A 27,353-nucleotide genomic window follows, 5' to 3' on the forward strand; every position below is an offset into this window, starting at 1 on the left:
TGACAGTGCTCACAGTGTTCTGTAGCGCGATCTATTTGCGAGAATGACGCCACATTTTGTAGGAAGATTAAAGAAGACGGGGGACGAAGGATTTCGCGAAAAAACAAATTAGTTCCAAAAGTCGCCGCTAGGGGAATATTTGGCACTGTGTAATAGAAAATGTGTAATAGAGTGTTAACAAATACAAATTAATACAGAAATTACCTTTTATTTTGCATTCAAATGAAGTTCAATGTGGCTGCCGTTGTTGTGGACCACATATTGCATTCTGTGCACAGTATGCACAACAGCAGAAAGTAACATGTCTGCAGGAATCTCCCGTACAGTCCGTGATATGTTATCCTTCAGCGTAGCCAGCTCCTGGACCACTCCTTGATAGACCTTGGACTTAAGGTAACCCATAGCCAGAAGTCGCATGGGGTAAGATCAGGCGACCGAGGTGGCCATGCAGTTGGAAAGTAGCGACTAATGACTCTTTCTGTTGTGAATTTCTGTCATATCATCTGTTGCACCCATACAGCAATGTGTGGAGGTGCTCTATCTTGCATTAAAATGATTTTTCCCAAGCATTGTCTTTGATGGAAGTGCTGGAATGACAAAGCTGTTCAACATGTGGCGATATTTCTCTCCAGTAACAGAACAGGTTTCCGGTCCTGTCGGGGTAATGTTCTCATAGAAGAATGGACCTACGATAAATTCTGCTGTGAATCCACACTAAACAGTTACCTTTGGTGAATGTAAAGGATTGTGACTGCATGTGGTGGTTTGTCATCCCAAATTCAGCAGTTCTGGGTATTCACAGTTCCATTCAGGTAAAAGTGGGCCTCGTCTTCCCATAAGATTTTCCACGGCCAAGCATCATCCACCTCCATTCTGGCAAGAAAGGTGAGAGCAAAAGTCAATTGCTTATCATGGTCGGGGTACAGTAACTCCTGTACACGGCTCATCTTGTGCGGATAGAAGTTGATAGTCTTTCGTAAGATTTTCCGTACCATACTGTAAGGCATATCCATATTCCGAGCTACTCCATGAGCGCTAGAGGTGGCAGCAATATTGTCTGGTCCTCTGTCGACAATCGCCGTGGCAACTGCTTAGATTGTATCCTGTGGTACAGGTTTTGGTCCTCTGCCTGACTGAACCTTCAGAAAACCTGTTTTCTGAAACGTCGCAACCATTGCTTTTAGCCCATTAACTGACACAGGACCGTTACCTTTACGCATTTTTTTGTGCATTCTAAAAGCACAAAGAGCGGCTGACGCGTTGCACTGGTTGAGGTAAAAGAATTTGACTAGTAACGCACGCTCGACTAAAGAAGGAGACATTGCACATAAACTTTCAATCCGATTGATTTGAAACGTAACACATTGACCACTTTAAAAACCAAGCATCTGGCACTGCGTGAATGGATGTAACATGAAATTTGAATAAAGAACTTCTTCTGCTCATCGTACGTGATATTTGAATAAAGAACTTCTTCTGCTCAGCGTACGTGATATTGCAGATCACGAGACTTTATCGGTGTTTATGTAGATTTTACGCTTTTTTAAAAGTGTTGCCATATTCCACTTGAACTAAATCAGAAAATGTGCTTAATAAAAGGTAATTTTATTCCGTATTAATTTGCATTTGTTAACACTCTATTTTCTATTACACAGTGCCAAATATTCCCCTAGCGGTGACTTTTGGAACTAATTTGTTTTTTCACGGAATCCTTCGTCCCCCCGTCTTGTTTAATCTTCCTACAAAATGTGGCATCATTCTCGCAAATAGATCGCGCTACAGAACACTGTGAGCACTGTCAGTTTAATTATGGCTATTTTCTCCTGCTGTGTTTCAAAGTGACATTGCTTTCCATTTTTTTGGTTAATCAAATTATCTAAATAATCTTTTCTAAAATAATTTGAGCTACTTTATTATTAATGACAATCTATGGTACTTTTCTGCCAGCAGCATTTTCAATAACTGTTAAAGCATATTTTTAAATCTAATGCTCTAATTTTTCAGTTGTTCAATCTACAAAATCTTTATTAATCACTTGAAAGTTTAAAAATTGAAATAAAATCAAACACATGCATGCTTTTAAATGTCAGCTTCAATGTAAATATAATAACACCAAAAATAGATATAAACTGTCTTGCCATCACTTTGAACATTGATTTGTTTATATATGGTAGTTCTTTAAGTTACATAGGTAAAGCATTTTATAAGCTTTTATGTAACTTGAATTTTATGCAAGCTGAAATTATAATTTGCTTAAGTGCAGCTTCTTTAGAAACTATGCTGTATTTAATATATTATATCATACTGCTGCATGGTGTTTTATTCATAACATATATTCTATAAATTAAATATGTATAAAGATAAAAAAGCTAAAGAATAATTTATTAATAAATATTTTTTTTCAACTTCCAGACTTTGGAAAGCTTTTGCAGTTTTGTCTTTTTTATAATTTTGGTTTATCTGTTTGTCTTATTCATAGCAACTTATTCTACCTCTTTGGTTATTCCAAGTTAAAAAAATTGTCATTCCTTTGCTTTAAAATTTAGACCTTTTCATCTTTTTACTGCTATTTATTATCTCCTTGTTTATTAAGTATAAAGCTTCATTTAAGTCTCATTGGGGCAGTCGTGGTTGCTTTTTTAAAAATTTCTTTAAAATTTGTATTTGCTTACTTTTATTTTAAAAGAGAATTTTTCTTTTGCAAATTCAGATATGAATTTTATTTGGATTTTATTCTGTTGATAATTCTTTTGACTACTCCTTGACAAAGACTAAGGAGTTATCAACTTTTATTTAATGTTTATTGTTTTGTTTTTGTATTAACTAACTTTTATTTCAGGTTTGTTTTTTAAGTTTTTGTTTCAAATTACTTTTAGTTTGTGCCTTCTCATTAGCTGGTTTACCATTCTTGGTTGATATTAATTCTATACATTTTCTTTGTGTTATATGTACATTATTTACACAATATTATTTTATGAAGAAATATAATAATATGGTATTTACTCAGATATGAACTATAGAAACATGAAAATTATATTAAAGAATACCAAAAACATACTGAAAAAATTTCGCAAATTAAAAAAATAAATAAAATCTTGCAGCAACAAATTTGCCAAGAATCAGCTAGAATCAGTACTGAAGTAATGAGGAATACGACTCTTTGCCAACTTTTCCCCCATTTCAGTTTTGAAATCTGAGGGTAATCTGAATTACAGTCTTGACAATGTGAGCCACATCACTCAAACATGGCTAGAATATGTCGTGTGGTCACAAGCTTTTTGCCCAATAAGTATCTACACTTGCTGTCTCATCCATAATTTTGATATTGTGTAGATAGATTTATGTGCTTCTTGAATCGTTTGAAACCATCTAGCACTACCTTTAATGCACTTTCCTTGTCCATGATGCTGGCCTTCTTTTGCAAATCTTTATATAAAAATCTAGCCTACTCTTGGATAATCTGAAAACTCGACATTATCTGCTTCTGTGTCAGGTCTTTATCCAGTGTTTAATTTCTCCACCTCTGAAGTCAAGCTCACCGATTTTGTAATGTTTGCACACTTCACCTTTCGTGCTTCAACAATGCAGACTTTATCCATCCTTATCATATTCACTCTACAATGTCTCATACGTTACTTAGCTATAAGCCCCGAGTTAATCTTGATATCATTTTCTCTTCTTTATATGTTTGAATTATATTCAACTTTTGTTTTTAGATTTATTACCAGGACATTATTTTTTATTTTAAATCCATTGTAAGGATAAAGAACAAACATTAACAGTGATAAACAAATTATTATCTGTGAGACAAACAGAGGCTGTTTGCACATTTTTTAGACAATTTTCATTGTATTTACAAAAATATTTTACCTAAAATTTTTGTGTCTTAAATGTTCTGTTTGATAACTCTTATTCTTCAGTGCACCATACATTCTGTCTACTCTGTAATTTTCCAAAACAATGAAGTCTTTATAATATTGGAGGAGATATTTTATCCCATTGCTTTCTAAAATGTCTAAGGAGGTTGTAGGTCGATGTTTGGAAAGTCCAAAAGTTCAAAAATACATGGATGATACATCAAGTGATGTAGTAGGTATATGAGTTAAGGGTATGGCCGTGCTATTTGTTTCTTGTTCCATAATTTGTTAACAGTGGATTTTGATATGTACGAGGATCAATCAAAAAGTTAGTTGCACTGCCAAAGAAAGCAAAACAGGATCAAAATTTTACAATAACTTTATTAATATCTTAAGGTTCCATTCAAAACCTACTTTTCAACGTAATTACCTTCATTATTTAAGCATTTGTCGAGGCGTAGTACAAGTATTTTGATGCCTTCTGCAAAGAAATCCTGTCCAATGCCCAATAACCATTGTTGGGCTGCAGCTTTCACTTCAGCATTCGAATGGTACCATCGCTTTGAAAGTTCTTATTTCATGGGTGAAAGATTTGGGCTATAAGGATGGTGATTACACACTTCCCACCTAAACTTTTTCAGAAGGCCACACTTTTTTTTGCTGCATGCGGTCTTGCATTGTCATGCAGGAGCACAATGCCTTTTGACATTTTATGTGGCCATCGATTTTTAAGTGATTTCTGCAATTGTTTTAGTATTTCACAGTAAGAAGCTGCATTAGTTGTGGCACCTTTCGGCATGAACTCTGTACGCACCACGCCTTCTCTGTCGAATAACGGCATCATCACCACCTTTCCTGCAGATGGAACAGTTTGACACTTTGTTCGTGTCGGGGAACTGCAATGTTTCCACTCGAGCAAGCTGCATTTTGTTTCAGGTGAAAAATGGTGAATCCAAGTGTCATATACAGTCACAATTTTGTCCCAAAAGTCATTTCCTTCCGTTTGGTAACGTTGCAGAAATGCAAATGCACTTTCAAAACGCTTTCCTTTATGTTCCTCCGTCAATAGACTTGGCACCTATTGAGCACAAACTTTACGAAATTTAAGGTGATCGGAAATAATTTTATGCACACTTCCATGAGAAATATCCAGTTTATCTGAGATTTCGTCTATCGTTATGCGTCTGTTTGCAAGAATACGTTCATTCACGCGAGCAGCGTTTTCCAAATTTGTTGCAGTTGATGGTCTTCCCTCGCGCTCAGCGTTGTCAATATCTGTATGTCCATTCTCAAACATGTTGCACCTTTTCGCGATAGCTTGACATGACATTGCATTTTTGCCATACACTTCATTCAAGCCCATAAATTTCAGTGCAGTTGCACCTTTTTGCCGCAAAAAAAAAAAAAAAAAAAAAAAAAAAAAAAAAAAAAAAGCGAATCGCTGCACGCATTTCCAATTTGGATGCTATTTGCAGCTATCGAGACATGTTTGCAACTGATTATCAGAAAAACTAAACTTGCCTCGGGGAAGCCGCTACATCACGTGATAAAGGTACATGTCTGAAGTGTTGCCACACAGTGTCATCAAAATAGTCTTGGACGGAACATATTTACGCAGTAGTACAACAAATTTTCTGACTGACCTATGTATTTTGCAATGCTTGGTCTGATGCATTTCTACTCATTGATGGCAGTGTGGCTAAAGAGAAGGTATTTCATATTTAAAAATTTGGTATATGTTTCTGATAATATGTGGAGTTGATCTTAGCAATTTTCTCCACTCTTTATTTTTAATTTGACGTTATATGAAAAACCACAACAGTCATAAATCCCTGTGAAAAACTTTCATTAAATTCTTTGAACCATGTTTTAAGTTTTTCCCCCTCCTTTTTGATGATAAGTGGATCTCTCTTATTGCATTTGTTTATGTACACCCATGATTCAGCTATTGCAACAATATTTTCCCATTTTTGTTTGAATAAATGTTTGTCATAAAGAATTCTGCATTCGGTGACTTGTCGTAGAGAAAGACAATGCACTTTGTTTTTCTCCTTTTTTAAGATTCAAATCAGCTTTAATCACTTTGTTTACAGTTGATACTGAGCATTTTAATGATTCTGCTATTGTTCTTTGACTTGGCAGAGTTTCTTTTCACATTAAATATCTTACCTTTGCAACATTCAAAACCGTTGTCTTTACTTGGATATGTATTTCGAAAAATTTTACCCCTTGACGCCACACTGAGTTTTTTTTTCTTGTTGACAATATTACTTATCGTAGATATCGAGAAACCATGCCTTTAATGTCATTTTTTAATAATTAGATATGAATTATCTTCTTCAAAAAGAGCACAAATATAGCCTTCCATCCATTGCTTCTTTAGAATTGGCATTTTGCATGAAAACAAAATTGTCAGGTAGCAGATGATAATTTATACTTTTAAAAATATAGTTTCAGTCAAAAACAATTTCTAAGCAGATGATTTTTTAATAGCAAATTAAAATTGTCTAAAAAATGTACAAACAATCTTTGTATTAACTGAATGTAAAAAATGTGGATAGGAGAAATTGTTTTATGTCTGTATTTCTGAGTGGTTTTTGGTTTAAATGCTAAGGTTTTTTACATACTTATGTAAATTAGACCATTACTAATTAATATTTTGTCAAAACTTCATATCCTAAATCATATATTTTATTAATTTTTTATAATTAATTACATGCAGCGTCTTAAATAATTTTCTGAAAGGGAACAATTTAAATTATTAGCTGTATTTACAGTATCTCTTTAAATGTAAAAATTATTTTAATGATAGTGTTTATTCTCATATTTGGACACAATTCTTAAAAAAAATATTTAGCCATTTTCATTTCATTGTGTGTACTGATGAGAATTTTTTTTATGTACTACAACTTCACTTCTGTGGAAACACTGTGACTCCTTAACATGTAACCATTCACTAGAATGTCCTTTATGTGCTGCTACAATAATCTCTTTGCATATTGTTATTTTTTGTTTTAGCTCTAGAAATGTTTCATATGCTAGAATACTGGTTGATGCTCAAACTGTAGAAAGCAATATGCAAGATTTAGATTCATGGGCTTCTGTGTCAGAAGTTAATTTGATTGATTTTCAAAATTTTTGAGAAGTTATCATATTTCTGCATCTGCTGATTCCATATAGTGATTTATTGAAACTCCTGAACACTTTAGAAAATTTAAGGAATAATGATTATATGAGAGTCGGGTTGAAATTTTTTAGATAAAGCTAAATGACACAAATTTAACTTAAGAAATCTGAAGGATGTTCAAAGGAGTCCCATCCAACATCAGTGCATTTTTATAAGCATATCTGCAGAAAGTCAATGTTTCAAGCTGTCCGTTTCTTGGAATTGATGAAAAGTGTTTTTAAAGCCTCATCAATCTCATCTTTGGAATGAAATGATGGCTACATAAATTTTGTTTTAGATTAAAAAATAGCTGTATGTCACACATAGCAAGATCAGGAGTATAGGACGGATGTTCTGTCACTTTAATATGTTTTTCTTTTCAAGAACTTTAACCGTCAATCTCACTAAATGGGAAGGTGCATTATTGTGGTGAAGCATTTCTGGGAGATGCATAGTAGGATACCAGTTAGCTGTATCTGTCCCTTCTAACTTTTTGATGGCTTTGACCAGTCCTGTATTTCTGAAGGAAAGGGCATACACTACAGCTTTTGTTGCTCGTTGCCTTTTTGCCATTGTTGGCTTGGACTAGTCTTCAAAGACTGATACTTTACCTTCTTAATGCATTGGAATTAAAAAAAAAAAAAAAAAGTTATGTACATTTCATGATTAGTTATGATTTTAGAAATAATGTAATGTCCGATGTCATTAACGTTTCTTGATTCTGATGCATTCTAGTTTTTGGTGTTTGATTAATTTATAAAGGACACAAATAGCAAATAAATTTTTTCTCGTGTGCATTTTATATGGAGAGAATTTTGACCTGTAAATTCTGCAAACCATCTGAATACAATGGCATAACTAACTGTAGATCTTTATCTGAACTGTAGGGATTTAAGAAGTATTTCATGTTATATATCTTAAATATGTAAATGAAAATTCTAACTTTAATTAGCAATAGTTTTTGCTTAACTCTCCATTTTAATTTGATTATTTATTCCTTCTATCCCAAAAATAGTTATTGCTTATTAATAAACATTTCTACACTGTATCATTTCAAAATTAATTTGTGTCATATGATTCTTGCATAATGCTTTAGCCAATAGTAATTTCAAATTTGAGAACCAGAATCTACAGAGTGGCTCACAAAAATGATCAGATACTTTGAATTTTTGATTCTTTAATGAACATAACTAAAATACATTTAAACAAAAAGAAAAGATTTTATTTTGATTATATGTAAATTCAACACAGTAAATACATTTGCAAAAAGATGAAATTAAATTAAAAAATCAGTATTGTTTGTTTAATGAGGAAAAATATTTTAGCAAAAATAATGACTTTTAACAGCCAAAAATGACAAAAACTGACATTGTTTTTGCTTCTTAATATCTTGTAGGATTACCTTTACACTTGATCATTTCCATTAATCTCTTGGGCATTGACTCAACAAGTTGTTTTGTTGTTATTTTTGGACTTGTCTTATGCCACTCCTCTTGAATCAGTGCTGCCGCAAAGATACGCTTTGTTTTCGAATTTTTGATTCTAGTTCTTGTCAAGTATGTTCAATAGGATTAAGATCTGGCGATTGGAGTGGTGCCTTAATTACTTCTGGACACTTGTATAACAGCCAGTCTTATATTCTTTGCAGTATGCTTTGGATCATTATCCTGGTAGAATTAAAAACTATTTTGTATATTAAGTTTTTGTGCCAACAATACCAAATTTTGATTCAAAATGTTAAGGTACTGATACTGATCCATTACACCATCTATAAACACTATATCCCCATACCACAACTTCTCCACTGTGTTTAACACTTGATACTAAGCTTTACTTCTAAAATTTTTCTTTGGTTTTTCTCCATACCAGCACTTGTCTATTTGACCCAAAGATGTTGTATTTGCTTTTATCAGCAACCAACACCTTTTTTCAGTAGTCTGGTGTCTTTTGTTTCAATTTTGGAAAACAAGTCGAAGTTTTTTTTTTTTTTTTAACTGATATAAAATTTTCTACTCACCCATAATATCCTGCAGATTGCATTATTGTTCTAACAGTTTCTGCATTTGCATATATTTCACGAAGTTTCACAAGTTTAGGAGCACTCTGATTCTTTTTAATATTCCTTAGCATTTCATTCCATCACATAACTTAGATTGCCTTTTGTTTTGAATATGATTCTGTTTCTTATCAAAAACTGTAAAATTACTTAAATAGGCAATTTTTCAAATAGATTTTACCTTTCCTTTTGAAGCAAATTAATAACTAATCTGAAGGTTTCTAATGATGTTTTCTTTCATGACCGAGCCTTTGCAAGAAAACATAAAATAATGAATATTTTCTAAAAAGAAATTAAAATTATAAAAGCAAACAATTTTTGGAGTTTTGCCTAGCTTCTTCATCCAAACTAATTCTATAAAATTTCATTTTTATTATTATTGCAGATGATTTTAGTTAGAAATTATGAAAAAATCTGATTAATTTTGTGGTATCTTTTTTCATTTCAGCCTAAAATGTTATTTTATAAATTTACTATTTTAATATATTCAAAGAGAGAGCTAAGAAAATATGTATTCAAAGGGAAAATATTCTTTATTATTTTATTTACTAAGCTTTTCTTCTATTATTTAAAAAAAATATAGTGGCCTATCATTTTTGTGAGACATTGTAGTGTTGGCATGAAAAATACTTGTTAATGAAAATAAAGAAATATTAGACTGGCTATGATTGCAAGTATCTCCATCTTCTAAATTATTACATGTATAAAATATATTTAATTATTAATATATATATATGGATAAGTTATTTACTCAAAATGTTTTAGTTCAGTTTTTTCTAAGTGTATCAAATTCATATTTCAGCCTTTTGTCTCTGATATTAAACCACGTAGCTCAAACTGTAGTGTAATCTCAAAGTCCAATCCTAATACTCCTAAACGTTCTGCTAAGTCTGCTGAATTGGCCAAGGCTAGAGAAGAAGCTCGGAAGCAACTTTTAGCTGCTAAGAAGAGAGGTCGACAACAAAATACTCTAGCAAATGATGCTGATGTTGCCATCTTTACTCCTGCCACAAATTAAAAAGCTTCTTTTTTTTGTGTCAATATTTGACCTTTTTTTTTGTTGTATATCTGAAAGATTAAGACCAGGTTTTATTTCAATTTCCCCCTCCTCTTTTTTCAAATTAGAAATACTGTTGTTTCTAATCCCATCTGCTTAATGAATTTTCAGCACAAAAATCATATAAAATAATGTTATATGAAGTAGCATATGTATATGTTTTTTGTATAAAATTTGATTTGTATATGTATAGTAATCAATAATGAAACTTTTCTACTAATTTTAAACTTTTGTTTATTTTTAGGGAAGCGCATAATTTTTTTTTTTTTTTTAGAATTGTTTTTAAGACACTTATAAAAGGCAGCTTTTTAACTTTTCAATTATTTAAAAAATACATAAATAAAGTAAATTGAATACAGAGAGTTCTCTTTACAGAACTTGGATTAGTGCCAAAAATATCAATTTAAAACAAAATATATACTTGCAGTATTAATTGAGCATTGATGTAAGAGCTATATTTTGCAATGATTATACAGAAATATATTTTTAAAAATTTTAACTTCTTCCTTGAAAATATTTTATATCATTACTGTGAGATATTTTGAAGTACAAATATTTGACAATTATTCTTTTGTTGCAGATTTGTGATTTTGTTTATAATTCAAATAATATAGTTCTTAACCTTATTCTCTGTTTGGGCATATCTGACAAACAGGAAATGCTGGTGGGTGCAATAAAAAAAAAGTATAACAATTCTTAATATATCTTATTGCAGTTATTCTTAATATATTTTATTGCAATCATAAGCACCATAAATAATACCCTACATTAAAAAGGTAATACAAAATAGTTGCATTTAATGCCATTTTGGGGCCGCAGTTGATACTAATATATAGCAGACAGTTGCAGGTGCACAAAAATAGTTTTGCGGGCACGGGGTTAAAAGCCCCTGCAGTATAATAATAATTGTAGAAAATAATCATGTTTGCTGTGTGTATTTCTACTTGGCATAACAACTAAAAATAAAAATGCCATAAAAAGATTTTAAAAGTAATTGCTAATTTCGTCTTCCTTTACATACTAGTCTTAAGTACTTACAACAATGCATACTAGTTTAAGAGATTTGCCTCATGTCCCTTTATTTTTTTCTTAAATTTTGAAAAATGATTTGATTATGATTCAGCCCATTGTAAACAATATTTGACATATAGCAAGCCTGTTTGTCTAGAATCAAACCCAGGTCATACTTTAGCATTCAGCCACTGGTGGGACAAAAAAAGGTTTTAATGCGTGTAATTTTTTTACTAATTTATAACTTTGTTATAATGTGATTTTTATAACATATGATTTGTTTAAGATAAATGGCAGAACAAGCTAAGTGACAATGCTATGTAATATTTGTGCAAAGTTTATAAGGAGAATTCTCTGTATGTTCATGTACCATATTTATGTGTATGAAAATTTAATCATTTTTATTTTATATTCTCTGAGGTGAAACGAAAATAAATACTCTTTAAAGTGAGGGAAAGAACAAGGTGTAGTTTAAGATAGATGCAATTTTTAAAGCATGCTTCCCCCCAAAAAAAATTTGTTTTGAAGGCTAGCCATTTTACTTTAGATTGAAAAGTTCAAATTAAAAAATGAATTTTTGAATGCAAAGCTTGACAGTGCTACTCATTTTTCAGAAAATTAATTAGTTTAATATTTCATTTTTGTGAGTAACTAAGAATATCATACTTTAAATATTATAGATAATTTATTAAAATTCTGATGCATATACTAAAGATCTAGTAAAATGAAAGAGAAGTATATATTATTATCTGAGGATTAAACATCACCAAGTTTCTAAAGCTCCATTTCACTGGATTTTTCTATTTTGAACCAGGGATGTTAACTATGCCTTAAATTGCAAGATTTAAAAAATGTTTTCAAAAATTATTATTAAAGTATTTATAATATATACTGAATAAAGTTATTTATGTGCATAACACATATTTTACATATATATAATGTATGTCTTTTACAATGAAAGTATTCCAATTCAATACCAAGTAATAATAATTATTTCTTGGGCTCTTCAGACTTACCTTGTAAAAATGTTTAAAATATGAAACCGTTTTCTTGCAGCTGATAGCTAACATCCTTGGGCAGTAAGTTTTTCATTTTTGCAAATTTCCATTTTATAATCTTTCCAAGAATTTCTGCCCAATATGTATATTTTGTTGAGAAATTATCATTTTCAGGATGCACTTGTTTTAGCACATACTAGAAATTTGTAAATAGTTTGGGATTTTGTTCAATTTTGATACTGTATATTACTGAGAAATGTTCATTGTATCAGTTATCACGTGGATATTGCCAAAGTACATCATAACTTAGAGGACAACATAGAACAGAACTATAGGTCACAAATAACTTAAATTTTTTTTCTTCTATATTAATTACACTATAAGTAGATGTAGTCTATAAAATAAGATTTGAAATTTTGCCAAATTATGTGAACACTGGAAAATGTTTTGTAAATTTAGATATTTTATATTAGTTGGCTTTTTGTATCTAGAACTAAAATCTATTTTAATTAAAATGTTTAGATTCAGTTATAAAAAACTACTTTGAAATACCTCAAAAATGTTAATTCTTCATGTGATAAAAGCAGTATGTTTTGAATTAATGTTGTGAATGTTGAAATTTATTTGATAGCCTGTGTACTCATTCTTAATATTATTCTGCTCATCAAATCTGAACATAAAAAGGGCTGTCTTTGTACTTGATTTAATAAGGAAATACAATTTTATAAATTTTTGAAATAAAATGTTTTATTTGCTCTCGGATATACTGGAATTTATATATATCACATAAATTTACTGTACTGGAATTTATGTATATTGCATAAATTTACTATGTGATGTTTATTTTTACTATAGTAAATCTAGAAAGATGCCCTAATTTTATTGATAGAACAGACACAGCAAGAGGAATGTTAAGAAGGGGTTCTGGATACTTACTTCAAAGACTACTGCTGAGTATCTTGCACTCTTATCAGACACAAGATAGCATTAACTTTTCTGATTACTATGCATATAGCCACAGCAATTTCAGAGGTAGAGATGAAACATGCAATTTCAGTTTATTCTATAAAATGTTCCTTAAATAATGTTAACAGAAATGAAAGTTTGATCACTTCATTTTATATGAAGTATCCAGAATATAAATCCATTGTATGATATATTTCTACTGAATTCTGTTAAAAACAAAAACAGCTCATATAAATGTGCCACCTCAATGAAAGGATATGTGTTCAGTAATATCAACTTGTGCAGTCACTGCAAGTGAGTGTTCATGTTTAAACATGAAAAACTTCAAATTGGTAGTTAATTGTTTAAAAGCAAAGCAATAAATCATGATTTTATACACACACTCCATGTAACAAACTAATATTTTTAGCATTAAGATGGAACTACCTGTTCTAATATATCAAGACATAATTCATAGAAGACAAAAATGCAGAAATACCAACTGTTTCTGCATTTGATCATTCTATAAATACGATCGCGATTAAAATGTAGACACAAATGATTCTGTTCATAATGTTTATTAATCATGAACAGGGTTCTTTTTACATAAATTTTTATGCTATACTGCTTGCATTTGAGGCTATTCTCGGCCAAAGGTCTGCACATTCTTTTGCTACAGGACCTGTTATTGCAGAACCTGGAATTAAATGGAAGTTCCAAATCAGTTTACATCAAGATATAACAGAAATCATGAGAATATGTACATTTCAAATTTGATCACCAAGAACATTAGACAATGCAAGTACTAATTTGCATGATTGAAAAAATTCTTATAAAAATAAGTTCCAGTAAATTTTAAACACAAGAGAGCGAGACTTTTAGTGGCTTATAATTCAGAAATACCAATTTCAGGTTTAAAAAGTACTCTAAAAACATTCAAAATTTTAGATGAAAAAATATCCAAATAATGAGCTGTATCACATTTCAAGCAATTGCTATAGCTGTTTAACAAGTTAAAATTCAGCATTAGAAGCTGGGATCCTCTGGTGAACCTTCATTTTTTAGATAAATTTCTTTATCTGTAGGAATGAATATAAAAGAGGACAAAGTGGTCCACATTGAAAAGGTAAAAGTTTATTGTGGAAATGGAATTCCAAGAATCAGTTCCTAACTTACATTAAAACAATTAGACAAGACTTTTAGTTAATTTTTAGTTCTTTCTTTCAAAGCTGAAATTGATTAAAAGTTATTTTATCAACAATACGCCTAAGACAATTTAGCAATCCTTTCATTGAAAATGCAGTAGTTAAAAAAATTTTTGAAGTTCCCATAAAAAATGTTACACTTTTAATAAAAGTTTAGAACAATTTTAAATAATTAAGACACAATAACATGCCGAATAAATACTAATTCAGAAGTCAAACAACAAAAATCAGCGTTATATTTACAAAATTTTCACAGGACTAGTTTTGATGGTTTTACCGAACCACCATCTTCAGCATCATTTCTTTCTGTGAATCTGAAATTTTACTGAACTTTTTCGATAGGAGCCAAAATCTTTGGAATGGTTACAACCTGTAAACCCTCCATTCCAAAGATTTTGGCTCCTATCGAAAAAGCTTTCAAGTTCAGTAAAGTTTCAGATTCACAGAAAGAAATGATTAGGCATCTTATCGCTCATAATGTGAAATTCAATAATAAACTTTTGAAACCAAATCTAACTGCGAGAGAAAGAGCTACATTGCGCGAAATTCATTCTAACCCGGATATTATTATTTCAAAGGCCGACAAAGGTGGCCAGATAGTCGTCATGGATAAGAACACTTACATCGATGGTGTCACTAAACTCTTAAACGAAGGACCATATAATCTGAACCCTAAAGATCCTTCACCTTCGGACTTGTCAAAAATAAAAACTGCGATCAAATCTTCGCAAATCATTTCAGGCAACTTAAAACATTCACTTATCCCATCTGTTGCGAATTGTGCCAGATTATATGCTCTTCCCAAAATTCATAAAAGTAGTATTCCTTTCTGCACTATTGTATCAAATTTAGGTACTGCCTCGTATCCATTAGCTAAATATTTAGTTTCTAGATTTTCAACTCTATTAGACAATAACATTTACACCATAAAAAATTCAATAGAGTTTGTAAAAAAAGTTAAAAACATTTCTCCTAGTAATTTACTCATGGTTTCTTTTGATGTAAAATCATTATTCACCAATGTCCCAGTGGAGGGTGCATTAAGATGTCTAGAAACCAGACTTCGCGAATTTCATTTCTCTTGCATCGAAATTGATGAGCTAATTTCTCTCACTCAACTCTGTTTGAAACAAACACATTTTGTTTTCCAAAATAAATATTACAAGCAAACAGAGGGATTAGCCATGGGAAGCCCCCTCAGTCCCATCCTGGCTGATATCTACATGCATTATTATGAATCAAAATTGTTTGAAACTTTAAACTTCCCGGCATGGTTCCGCTACGTAGACGATACTTTTACCCTGTTTGAAGGTAATAAAGATGATTTAAATAAAGTTCTTTCAACAATGAATTCTATTGATCCTGCTATTCAGTTCACTTTTGAACTTGAGACTTGCAATTCTCTTCCGTTTCTCGACATTCTGGTCACACGTAACACATCCAACTTCAGTACTACAGTTTACCGTAAACCTTCATCGGTTTGCCTTCCACCACACTTTAAATCATGTCATCCGACTATACAAAAGTTAGCTTCATTTTATTCCTATGTTTTCCGTGCTCTTCAAGTTTGCTCCTCCAAACTAGCCCTTGATGAAGAACTAAATTATTTAAAAGCAATAGCTATTGACAGGGGCTTTTCACCCAACATTATTAATCAAGCAGTTAAAAAATTTTCATCTCAACACACTAAAAGCCACACTCTTATTTTAGATTATAAAAATTCTGTTGTCATTCCCTTCTTTCCATCAATTAGCTATAAAGTTGCACATATTTTGCAGAAATTTAACTTTCGGGTTGTTTATTCTCCCATCAATAAAATGCCAACTTCTATACTCAAGGACCCCATTCCGGATATGAATTCCTGGGGTATTTATAGGATTCCTTGCCAGTGTGGTTTAATTTACATTGGCCAAACTAAGAGAGCTTTAAAATTTCGCGTCAAAGAACATGAGGCATATGTTAGAAAAAAGGAAACACAGAAGTCTTCTGTTGCTCAACATTGTTGGTCCGAAAACCATACTTTCAATTTTTCTGCTGCCAAAATTATTCAAAAAACATCTTCCATTGGAGAACTGGATTTTCTAGAGGTATTTCATATTCATAAAAATCTTTCTGTTCTAGTTAACGATCCTAATTCCAATCCAAATTTGCCTTCGGCCTTTAAAGAAATTATGTTTTAGTTCTGATTTTACTAACAGATGGCGCCACTTGCTTATTCTTGTCCAGGCCTTTCTTATCTTATCTAATCATTATTTCCTATCTTGTTTATTTGTGGTTTTGCAGCTGAAGATGGTGGTTCGGTAAAACCATCGAAACTAGTCCTGTGAAAATTTTGTAAATATAACACTGATTTTTGTTGTTTGACTTCTGAATTAGTAATTTTAAATACATCATCAAAAATGGTATATTTATAAGCTTTTTAAATGCAAGTTTTTCTGCTGCATTTTTTCCCTTCTTTAAGTCTTATGATTATGGTTTTGAAACATTTTAACTATTTGATTTTAATTAAAAGCTAATTATATATTTGTGTCAACATTTTGTACGGTAATCTTTCCAAAAGAGATTTTCACTCCAGACTTCCAGTGATTAGAGGATAACTAGTATTTAGTATCTGAACAATGTATTATACCTTCACACTTGCATACATTGATCAAACAAATTAAAACAAATACTGCATTTGCCAATAAAATATCAAGTAAATAATGCAACATTCAATGGGGAGGATATAAGGTCTTGAGTTTTCACTTCTCTGAATTGGTAGAAGAGTTAGATTTCTTTTGGCATGGATTTTAAGCCTAATTTTGCCTAATAAAGCCATATACAAAATTTAATTATATCTTTATATTCAAACTATATGTACATTAATATATGCTGAAAACAAAAAGATATTTCATATTATTATAGGTATTAATTCTAATAAATAATTATACTTTTAAATTTTTGCGCTAAAATCTATTTGCATTATTACACACATATATACAGTACAAAATCCGTAATCTGGATGTCCATTATCCGGAATGATCTATAATCCGGACCTCAAAGCCACAAACTTGTGCATTCGCGTAAAGCCAGTAAAGTGTTTGTTTACCCATGTGCACTTCCGATAGTATAGTGAAGAAAGTAATAAAGAACGTTATTGAAAACGAAAACATTTCGATTGGCAAGTTAGTCGGTATTCTTGACACAGCAATTACAGGACTTGAACAGTGGAACTTTGTAACTGAACAACTGTTTATAGAATTAAAGAAAAAGTATTAGCACAAAAAATGAAGCAACTTAAACAAATATTAAGCTTTATTTTTGTAAATTTTGATACCATTTAGATCATAATTACTCTATTTCATAAATTAGTTTCATATTTTTAATTGTATAATTTCTGCATGCCATCTAACCAGATTTAAATTGGTGATCTATAATCCAGAAAAAACAGAAGTCCCGACGTGTCCGATTACAGACTTTGTACTGTAATTCGAATGTCTCAAATGAAACTTTGGCTGGCAACTGTCCAAAAGGGACGTTAATTATGTGCCACGAGGTGAGCGATCAGGGGAAAGTCCTTACCGGAAACGGATTTTGTACGACCGGAGAATGAAATTTCCCCATGTCATTGGGTAATCCATTATAGTCAATTGTCTTTCACACCCTTGGTTCATATTTGCAGAAATAAATGCTAAGATTTGCTACCCAGAAAACAAGAATACTGAAATTATTTTTCACAATTTATTCATTTTACATAAATAATGCATTCTTCATTGGTTACATTTTAAGGTAAGACATTAAATTGACTTTTGATAATGGTTACTTTTGACATTCCCATAAAAATCAAGAAACTATTTTCTTACCAGAATTCTTTAGAAGTGTTCCATTTGCGTTATTAGATTGCAGTTGATTTTAACCTGACATTTGCCAATATTGTGGTCTTTGGCTTAAATGTAAATGATAGCTTGTTTTTATCATTAGAATAAGTTCAGTTGGTGAAAGGGATTTCACAGTAGAAGAAATTGCTACGTGCTGTTATTATTGTTTTGTTACATGGAATTGTAGAATAGAGAACTTAGCATTTCCAACTCACAGCCCAAGAAAAGAGCAAGCAACATTGTAGGAGTATATTTTAACTCAAATAAGAATGATCAATTGTATAAATACAATAATTATTATAAAGTAAATTATTAGATTCATTGCAATAATGATATATAATGAGAATCATACAATAAAACAAAATAATTGAATAATTATAACTACAATTACAATACAATAAAATGGAATTTTAGGGCAAAGTATGAAATATGAGAATTATAAAATTTACCTAGACATTTTATAGAATGACAAATGCACTTTAGGCAAAGTATTAAAAAAGGTCATGATAAGCTTTGTTCATTGAAAAATACAAATGTTATTTTGAAAACATAATGAAAGACCACAATTCAAAAACCTATTCCAAATACTTAAAAAATAAAATCAGTGAGATGATCTTGGTATACAATTATAAATTTATATTCTTTATCTCACTGCAAAATCAATAAGATCTACCTGACAGGAATTAAATTCAAAAAAATCATAGGTTCCATAATTAATATTTTTTTTGTTTTTTGCTGGCAGGGCTCACAAAGGTGGATGTACAGTTCAATATTATTCCATGTAACATTTTTGTATTTGGAAGTTTCATTCTGCCACGGCCTCCATGCCCAACAGTCACAACAGAACAAATGAGTTTAATTTTGTTCTCAACAAACATCACATCATAGCAATTCAGCAACCAACAATCCTAAGGTTCCTTCTTACCAGTCATTTTGGCTTTTTTACATCATTTATTAACTTCTGGCAAGTAGTTTTGGTTATTCGAAAAGAATCACAGAAGTATTTTATACTTTGCCGGTTTGTCATTTGGCATTCTATAAAATGCTTAGGCAATATGTGGAATTAATCATTTCATATTATATTGGCGGCCAGTTTTCAATAAAATGCCGTGTTTCATATTTTGCCATTAATATATATATATATATACAAACTAATATTAGAACACTAGTATTTCTACAAATATGTAAGTAAATAAATGCACAAAATTAAACATAATGTAGTAAAACAGCTAATTATACATTACAACTAACATATCAGCTTAGATTACATTAAAATAATTTTCATTTCTGTGCTGTCACTGTGGAAATAAAGACAAAAAAAAAAAAAAAAAAAAAAAAAAATAAGAATGGGAAAAATCCCTACTACATGATTCATGTCCATCTAATCTATTTTGACAATAGATTGGTCTGAATGGCAAATGTGTGATCTGCACTCAAGTTGCAGCACTAAGATGGTTGAACTATAGTTGAAGTGAGGGGGGACCAAATTTAGAAAAAAGAACAAAAATAACTTTTGCATAAAAGATGACAATACTGACAAATGACATGCTAATTAACCATAATTATGGAAGACCACACTCCAGGGGGGAAGATACTTTTTTTTCAACTAGTTTTTTTAAAAAAATTCCATCATTTTTAGGAATATACACTGTTCACATAAAACATGTTATTAAATGGAATATTAGCATTCATTTCTGCAAATGTGAAGACAACTGACACCAAGAGGATTTTCCCTCCTTTGGTGATAAATTACCTCTCTCTGGAGGAGAAGCAAACTCTCACCACTTCTTCACTGTGCAGCATGTAAATAGCCTTTTTGAACAATCATGTCCTGGCATTTCAAATCAAATAATAAATTAATGGGAACATTTAAGAAAATTAATTTCTTATTTTACACATGGAGAAATTTTCAAAATGCTAGTATTTCACTGCTACTTGCATAGTCCAAAACATGCATCTTCTTGGGATGAACTGGTTCAAAACTGCTTTTGTCACTTGAATATATTAAGGATAGGATTTATTTGTTACCTTAAAGTAGGCTAGAAGTTTCTGGCATGACGGTGGATGTTTCACCAGCTAGCTGCTTGTAAAAGTCATGATAGCCAGATATACACGACTGAAGCTCTATTTGGAATTATCTATTTTAAGAAATTTTTCCAATTAGTTACAAAGCTGGATCCCTACGTATATTTTGTCAGCTGTCATAGAATCTGTTTTTTCTCAGTCTTCATTATCTGTCAAGTTACTTATGTCACTATCAGCTTCGCCCTTAATCATCGACCATACCATTTTTTGCTGAAAGTGTCAAGGCCTTCATCGCTGATGCAATGTGCCAGAGCAATAATTTATGATGATAGCAGGGACGTATTTTCTATTACATTTCTATTAATAACACATTCAGGGCAGATCACTTTCCAGCGCAAATTTAAAGTGTGTTGTTTTATTTGAGCAATTGCTGCAGCAGTGTGATTTATACAGCCTAAAATCTAAATTTCAGTCAGGCTTATTCCATTATTTTCTAGTTTTTCCAAAATGTAGCTGAAGGTTTAATTTCACACAATGTTTCTTAAAAGTTGTGATTATGCCCTGGATAACCATTAGAATTCATATACTACATTTTAAAAAAGGACATAAAAACAGGATTGAATGTGTACAAGTTTGAAGAAAAATAGCCAAAATCCTTTCCCCTTCTATTTATTGGAATAATACTATTCTGATCTGCCAATGGCAAACATCCACCATGACATACTTCCACACCACTAAAGGGAGACCTTTTTTGGTTTTGATTAGATATGAATCATTAGGCAGAAAAAAAGGTGTTTATATGATTATCTTTTCAGCTATACTACTATTCAGAGTTCGATACTTTTCCATTTTGCTGGTGCAGGCAATAGAGTCGCAAAAAATGGTACAACTGACGCTAAACAGAATATCCTCGCTGGTAATCTTTTATGCCTCATTTTCAAAACCAGTTGCAGCCATTTCTTATCAAATTGATTGTTTCTTTCAATACTAGCATACAATTAGAATTTTTACCAAATAGTTAACTTTTTGTGCCTTAACCCTTTGCGGCATGGTGGGTCAGTTTGCAGAACCCTCAGTCTTCTGTTCTGTGCTGGAACAAACAAGAATATTGATATTTCACTGCCAGAATTCAAAGAAAATTCGGGACCGACAGGTGAGATTTTTGATTTGGATGATCCAACACCTGTAAATTTATTTTTAAGTATATTCACACTTAAGTTTTTCAATCAAACTTATATGCAACACAGAAAAAAAGTGTATTTTCCCCTCTTGATAGTAACGAGTCTTTGCGATTTCTCCCTGTAAATTTGCTAATGGGCGTAAAAAAGTTTCCAAGTTATCGGGACTACTGGAGAAGTACTCCACTATTACACGATGATTACATAGCAAACATAATGCCTGTCAACAGGTTTAGTTGGATATTGAGAAATTTTCATATAAATGATAATTGTTTACAACCTAAGAGGGGAAGCTAATTTTGATAAGCTCTACAAAATACGCACTCTTTTAAATCATCTCTCAGAAAGGTTTATGGCAGTTTTTAATCCCAATGAAACTCAGGCAGTTGACGAATCAATGATTCGCTTCAAAAGGAGAAGCAGTATATGCCTAAAAAGCCCATCAAACGCGGTTACAATGTATGGATGCGATGTGATGTCACTGGATTTGCATGCCAATTTGAAATTTATACTGGCAAACTAGGTGACTGTCGAAAAAAATCTAGGCGAAAGAGTAGTGAAAACATTGTGCCAGCCTCTTTATGGTAAGAACCATATAGAGTTTTTATGGACAACTACTTCAGTAGTTATAATTTGTTTCGATTTTTAAAGACACAGAACATCTATGCATGTGGTGGCACTGTAAATATGAATCAGAAGTATCTACCCAAAAATTTAAAAGAAGACAAATTTATGTCGAGAGGAGATATAGACTTTTCAGTTAGCGATGATTCAATTTATTGCATAAAATGGAAGGATAAAAGATCCGTTTCTATCCTGTCTTGCTTGGAAAAGGCAACTGAAATGAAAGAAATTAATAGAAAAGAACGAGATGGAAAAACAAAAAAAGTACTGTGCCCAGACAGCATTATTTCATATAATAAGAATATGGGATATGTCGACTTATTTGATCAACTGAAAGGATTATATGAAATAGACCGCAAAAGCAAGAAATGGTGGCACACGATTTTTTTTTTTTTTACTTTTCAGATGCGAGTATAGTAAACGCATTTATTCTATTTAAGTTTGTTCGCAAAAGCGATCATGATGTAAAAACAATGAAAGATTAATATCCAATAAAATATTATCTTTTGTTCCTAAAATTTAAAAATATTAAATATATTGTACAAAATGCATTTTAATGTATTTATTATCAATATTTTAGAATGCATGCTTTATTTTGTTTATTCATTCCACATATGATTTTCTTTCCTGCTATACACCAATATGCTATAAGACATGTGCTAGTTGCATGGTGGGACAAACGGTATCCCACCTTCCCCCGTAAAAAATAAAAGCGCAGAATTTTTTTCAAGCCTGAAAGGCACTTAAGTAAGTCCATCTGATTTATTCTAAGGCATTTTTTAAAGATTAAAATATATTTTAAATATGCGTGTCGCAAAGGGTTAAAGGCCATTAGCGGTTTTAGTCAATTAGGATGCAATCACACCACTCACCCGAAGGTGAAAATATAGAAAAGGAAAAGTCAAGGGTCAAATTCATCTAGCGAAGTAGAGCATTGTGGTTTTACATAATTTCTAAGTAAGCTATTCATACGAATTAAAATTATCCTTGCATTTACACTATATTAAGATTTAACTTGAAATTAATGTAGATAATTACTAAGACAATTAGATTTCTGTAGCGTAGTTTATGCGAGATGGGTCACGTAATATGAACTGGCTAATCAGGAGGTTGCTCCATGAAAGCACAGTAAATTCTTTCTTTTACATATTGTCTTTTTACAAAATTTAAACAATATTAAAATGTTTATGTCTTTAAAATAAAAACTTCTTAGAACATTTGTTAACATTTTTTATGGGTATACTGTGTCTTCTGCTTGGCGAGATCTGCACCGGCGAAACGGAAATGTACGCAGTTCTCATAAAACCAGTGGACCTGAAATTTTTTTAATAACCTTTATTTGTTGTAAATAACTTTTGATTAGAAAATATGACTTTCAATTAAAACAGATTACAGAAAAAAAAAACGTACTTGATGAAAGAAAGAAAAAACAATACTTTCAATATATTATCACTGGATAATAAAGATATTGGCTTCATTTTGCTAATTCTTTCACTCTGTATTCATTTCCATATTAATTTAAATCTGAATTCTAGTTATGGCAATATTATATGTTTACATTCAGAAGTTCCATATGCAGTGTTTTTTTATGCTACATATGAGGTGTTACATGAGAACTTTAGTATAACAATAAATGCCTTTTTTCACTACCATTTTAATGAGCTTTAATTCATCATATTGAAAATCAGTCACCATCAGTTTGTTCCAAAGTCTGACATCAATTAAAAGCACTCTTGCAACTTAAAATAGTATGCATAAGAACAGAAGTCCAGCTTTAGCTTGTATTATTCCCCAAAGCAACATTTTAAAACTGATCAGAATTCATTCTGTTTAATTAGTACAGTTAATATAAAATAGTGCAGTTTAGTACAGTACTATATTCAGAAAGCAGCTTTTATAAAAAATGAGCATTTATTTGCCAGTATTTTACAAAGAATTTTTTAATGCATGAAAATATTCTTTACTATTCCTCCATATTTGATTTTACAACATTCCGACTTTTGAAGAGCATTTAGTTTAAGCATTACCACTCGTAAAAAAAAAAAAAAAAAAATTCTACAATAATTTTCTTCAATGCTACAGTTATAATTTTACTCCATTTAAGCCTAATTAATAATTTTAAAATGCGATACCAATGTCCTTTACTCACAGCAGAAAAAAACTTAAGTGAGGTTTTTTCCAACATCCTGAATAAAGGTTTTATGTTGCATCACAGCGGCAACAATGTGTAAGAGGAACACAATGCTGATTTGAATGATGCAAAAATAATGCAACATTAGCAGGTCTTACCTTTCATTTCACCTTTATTGTTTACTATAACTCCAGCATTATCCTCAAAATATAATACAGTACCATCCTTTCTTCTATACGGTTTTCTTTGCCGGATCACAACAGCTGGCATAACTGGGAGGAAAAATTCACAATTAGAAAATAAGATTATATGATAAAAATAGCAGGTTATTTAAGAAATTCAAATAAATATACAAAAATTAAAATTACCCTTCTTTCTTAATTCTGGTTTTCCTTTCTTAACAGTAGCTACAACCATATCACCAGCACCCGCTGCAGGTAATCTGTTAAGTCGACCTTTAATTCCATTCACAGCAATGATATATAAATTTTTGGCGCCTGACACATCGAAAAAAAAAAAGGTATTAATGAAGTAATCAAAAACAGAAAACAGAAGCACAGTTTAATATTATGATCAATAACAACAAAAAGTTACATATATAATAATTCATCACATAGGATTTCATTATGGTTATGATGCTGACACCCTCTGTTGACGAACTGCGTCAGAAGCATTTGGATTGTTGCCGAGTGCTTAGTGACTTTAAGTCTTGCACCAAAACCAGGTATGAAATATGCCACATATGAATATCTTTGAGCAACCAGTGTAGAGCACAAAACTTTAAGCATGCAACTCTATATGAGGGAGTCTTTAAGTCAAGACAATACCTTCTATATATATATACTGATTGGCATTTGCTACTAATGTTCTATGATAGAGTGGGCCACTCCCATAGATTAAGCACTTAAGGGTCATTTTTTCTTGCCTAGCTTATCTCATAAGTACGGTAACTACAGCTGCAGCAGACTGTTAAGTCCCCTAACTTTTCTCTCTGCTTTATTTCTATTTAATGTATTTTATTCTGTGAAAAGGATATGATTGAAAGCTGACTTGGAATTAGTCTCAAATAAGATGAGAATATATGGAACACATAGGAGAGGGATAGAATAGCTTCATAGTGCCTATTTTAAAGTAACAGCCTATACAGCTGCAGCAGACTAAGTCCCCTAACTCTTCTCTCTGCTTCATTTCTATTTACCGTATTTGACGGCATATAAGACGCACCCTTATTTAGATGGCCACACACAAGGAAAAAAAAGCTTCAATAGAGTGGTTTCTTTTAGTTCTCACATTTCGTTAAAGCCAAATAAGCAATTATTGAATGCAATAACCTTCACGTATAAGACGCAGGTAACTTTTTTTAGACCAAATTTGGGGAAAAAAAGGTGCGTCTTACATGCTGTCAAATACGGTAATGCATTTTATTCTGTGAAAAGGATATGAATGAAAGCTGACTTGGAATTAGTCTCAAATACGATGAGAATATATGGAACACATAGGAGAGGGACAGAATAGCTTCATAGTGTCTATTTTGAAGTAACACCCTATAGATTCAGCTTTCTTCTTCACTCATGAATAATGAAAACTATATAGAAGAACATATAAATTCCAAATAACATTTACTATTCTTAATCTACTTCATTCTTCTGGCTACATTCTTAACAGTTAATTTCTTATTTATTTGTATTTTAACTTTTCTCAAGTATTGCTAAAGTTTGGCCTACAGCACCTGAAACTACTAAAATAAAATTATCTTTCAGGCAGCCTTAAATTTTTGTGTACTGTCATTTAAGGAAAGTAATTTTCTACTCTTTCCCTCAAATATTTTAGATGCTTTATACAAGTCAAACTCAGTTTACCAATACATACAAATAAAGGTTGTTAACATTTTTCTAAATCACACTGACTTAATTCCATAATCGCCCAGTCGCTATAGTGGTTAGTCACCCAGACTGCAGTACCAATGGGCCAGGGTTCAAATCCCGCAGAAGGCATGGTCAGTTTGGAGGTTTTTTTGAACTCACATTGGGTTTTCGCATAATTTTTCATATTTTGATGTTGGCAACTATGAATATGTAATTTAGAATGAAAATTAGTGTATTGATATAGGTAGTTACATCTCTGTGGCCTACCTTGTATTTAACTTTTTATTAATATTTGCATTTATTAACTTCTCGATTCATTCAGAGCCTTTTTTTGTATGTTAAGACATTTCTCTTAATACACAATGTAACTAAAAATCATTTAAGTGGTGATGGAGCATTTACCAACTTGTTTTATGCAATATTTTCCTTTAATATTTAAACGAGATCATAATGGTAATTTAATAAATATATTATCCAGAATGAACTTTTAAAGCAGATATATTGTTCATAATAGAATATTAAATTGCCTTTGTAATGTCAACTTATATTGTGAATAATTCACCGTATAATGCATTAACTGGGTTAAATTATTTATATGATACTACTGTAAAACTAATTAAATTTTAATTCATCTAAATTCTGTTTTTATGAGATTTTTATTTAAATATCAATATTTGATACTGAAATTGCTGAAAAATAAGCAGAAAAACTAGTATAAGTAATGTGGGAGATTATCACATATGGGTGAGCAAAAATTAAGAACAAGATGATTTTTTCAATATAATGCTGTGCAAAACCTTTCGAAATCAACATGAATTATTCCGTAAGATCCCCAACACGTAAGAACATGGGTAATGTAAGTAGAACTTCCCAAATAAAAAATCAAAAAGATTAAAAGGAACTTTTTTGAAAAAGCAGTATGCAGCACAATGCGAGAGAAGGCCAAAACATCCATAAGACAGGTGAAAAGCAAGAAACATCCAGCCTGTAGTAGGGAATATAATCTTGCCCAACTAGTGTTTCACATCATCTACCCATGCTGAGTATGAGGCTGTGAATGAATGGTCGAGGCACTTCTGCCTATTCCTCTTCTAATGCCAAATGCAGCTCCCAAATCATTATTGGTGATAAGTTATGTACTGCAACGCATCTTCAGAGAAAGTCCCACATATTGATTGGAATAAGATCTGGTGACCTTGCTGACCAATCCCAGCAAACTCTCCAGCAGCTCCTGTGGGATGAGGCAGAGTATTGTTGTACATGAAGAGGAAATGAGGACCCATAACACTTCTGAAAAGATGCACATAAGAAAGAACCTCATTACAACAGCATGCCCCAGAGACTGAACCTTCTTAGAAGATATGAAGGTTGGAGCAAG

The 27,353-nt window shown here is 31.5% G+C and overlaps 2 protein-coding genes across 3 annotated transcripts in view; one reads left to right on the forward strand and one right to left on the reverse strand.

Annotated features, from left to right (window-relative positions):
- Positions 1-12,907, forward strand: part of LOC118205968 (uncharacterized) — a 64,359-nt gene extending 51,452 nt beyond the window's left edge. For both annotated transcript variants that reach the window (XM_085813345.1, XM_085813346.1), the window contains one exon: positions 9,882-12,907. In XM_085813345.1, coding sequence (XP_085669471.1) covers positions 9,882-10,097 — 216 coding nt within the window. In that variant the 3' untranslated portion in view covers positions 10,098-12,907. The remainder of the gene's footprint in view (positions 1-9,881) is intronic.
- Positions 12,908-13,652: 745 nt separating this feature from the next.
- RpL23 (ribosomal protein L23) overlaps positions 13,653-27,353 on the reverse strand; it is a 29,310-nt gene continuing 15,609 nt past the window's right edge. The window contains exons 3-5 of the mRNA XM_085813347.1: positions 24,479-24,607; positions 24,269-24,382; positions 13,653-13,787 (exon numbers count right to left, since the gene is read on the reverse strand). Of these exons, the coding sequence (XP_085669473.1) occupies positions 13,705-13,787; positions 24,269-24,382; positions 24,479-24,607 (326 nt within the window). The 3' untranslated portion in view covers positions 13,653-13,704. The remainder of the gene's footprint in view (positions 13,788-24,268; positions 24,383-24,478; positions 24,608-27,353) is intronic.

The sequence above is a fragment of the Stegodyphus dumicola genome, chromosome 3 (assembly GCF_044657685.1).
Source record: "Stegodyphus dumicola isolate Sdum_Otavi_A_Nest chromosome 3, ASM4465768v1".
In the NCBI taxonomy this organism is placed as follows: Eukaryota; Metazoa; Arthropoda; class Arachnida; order Araneae; family Eresidae; genus Stegodyphus; species Stegodyphus dumicola.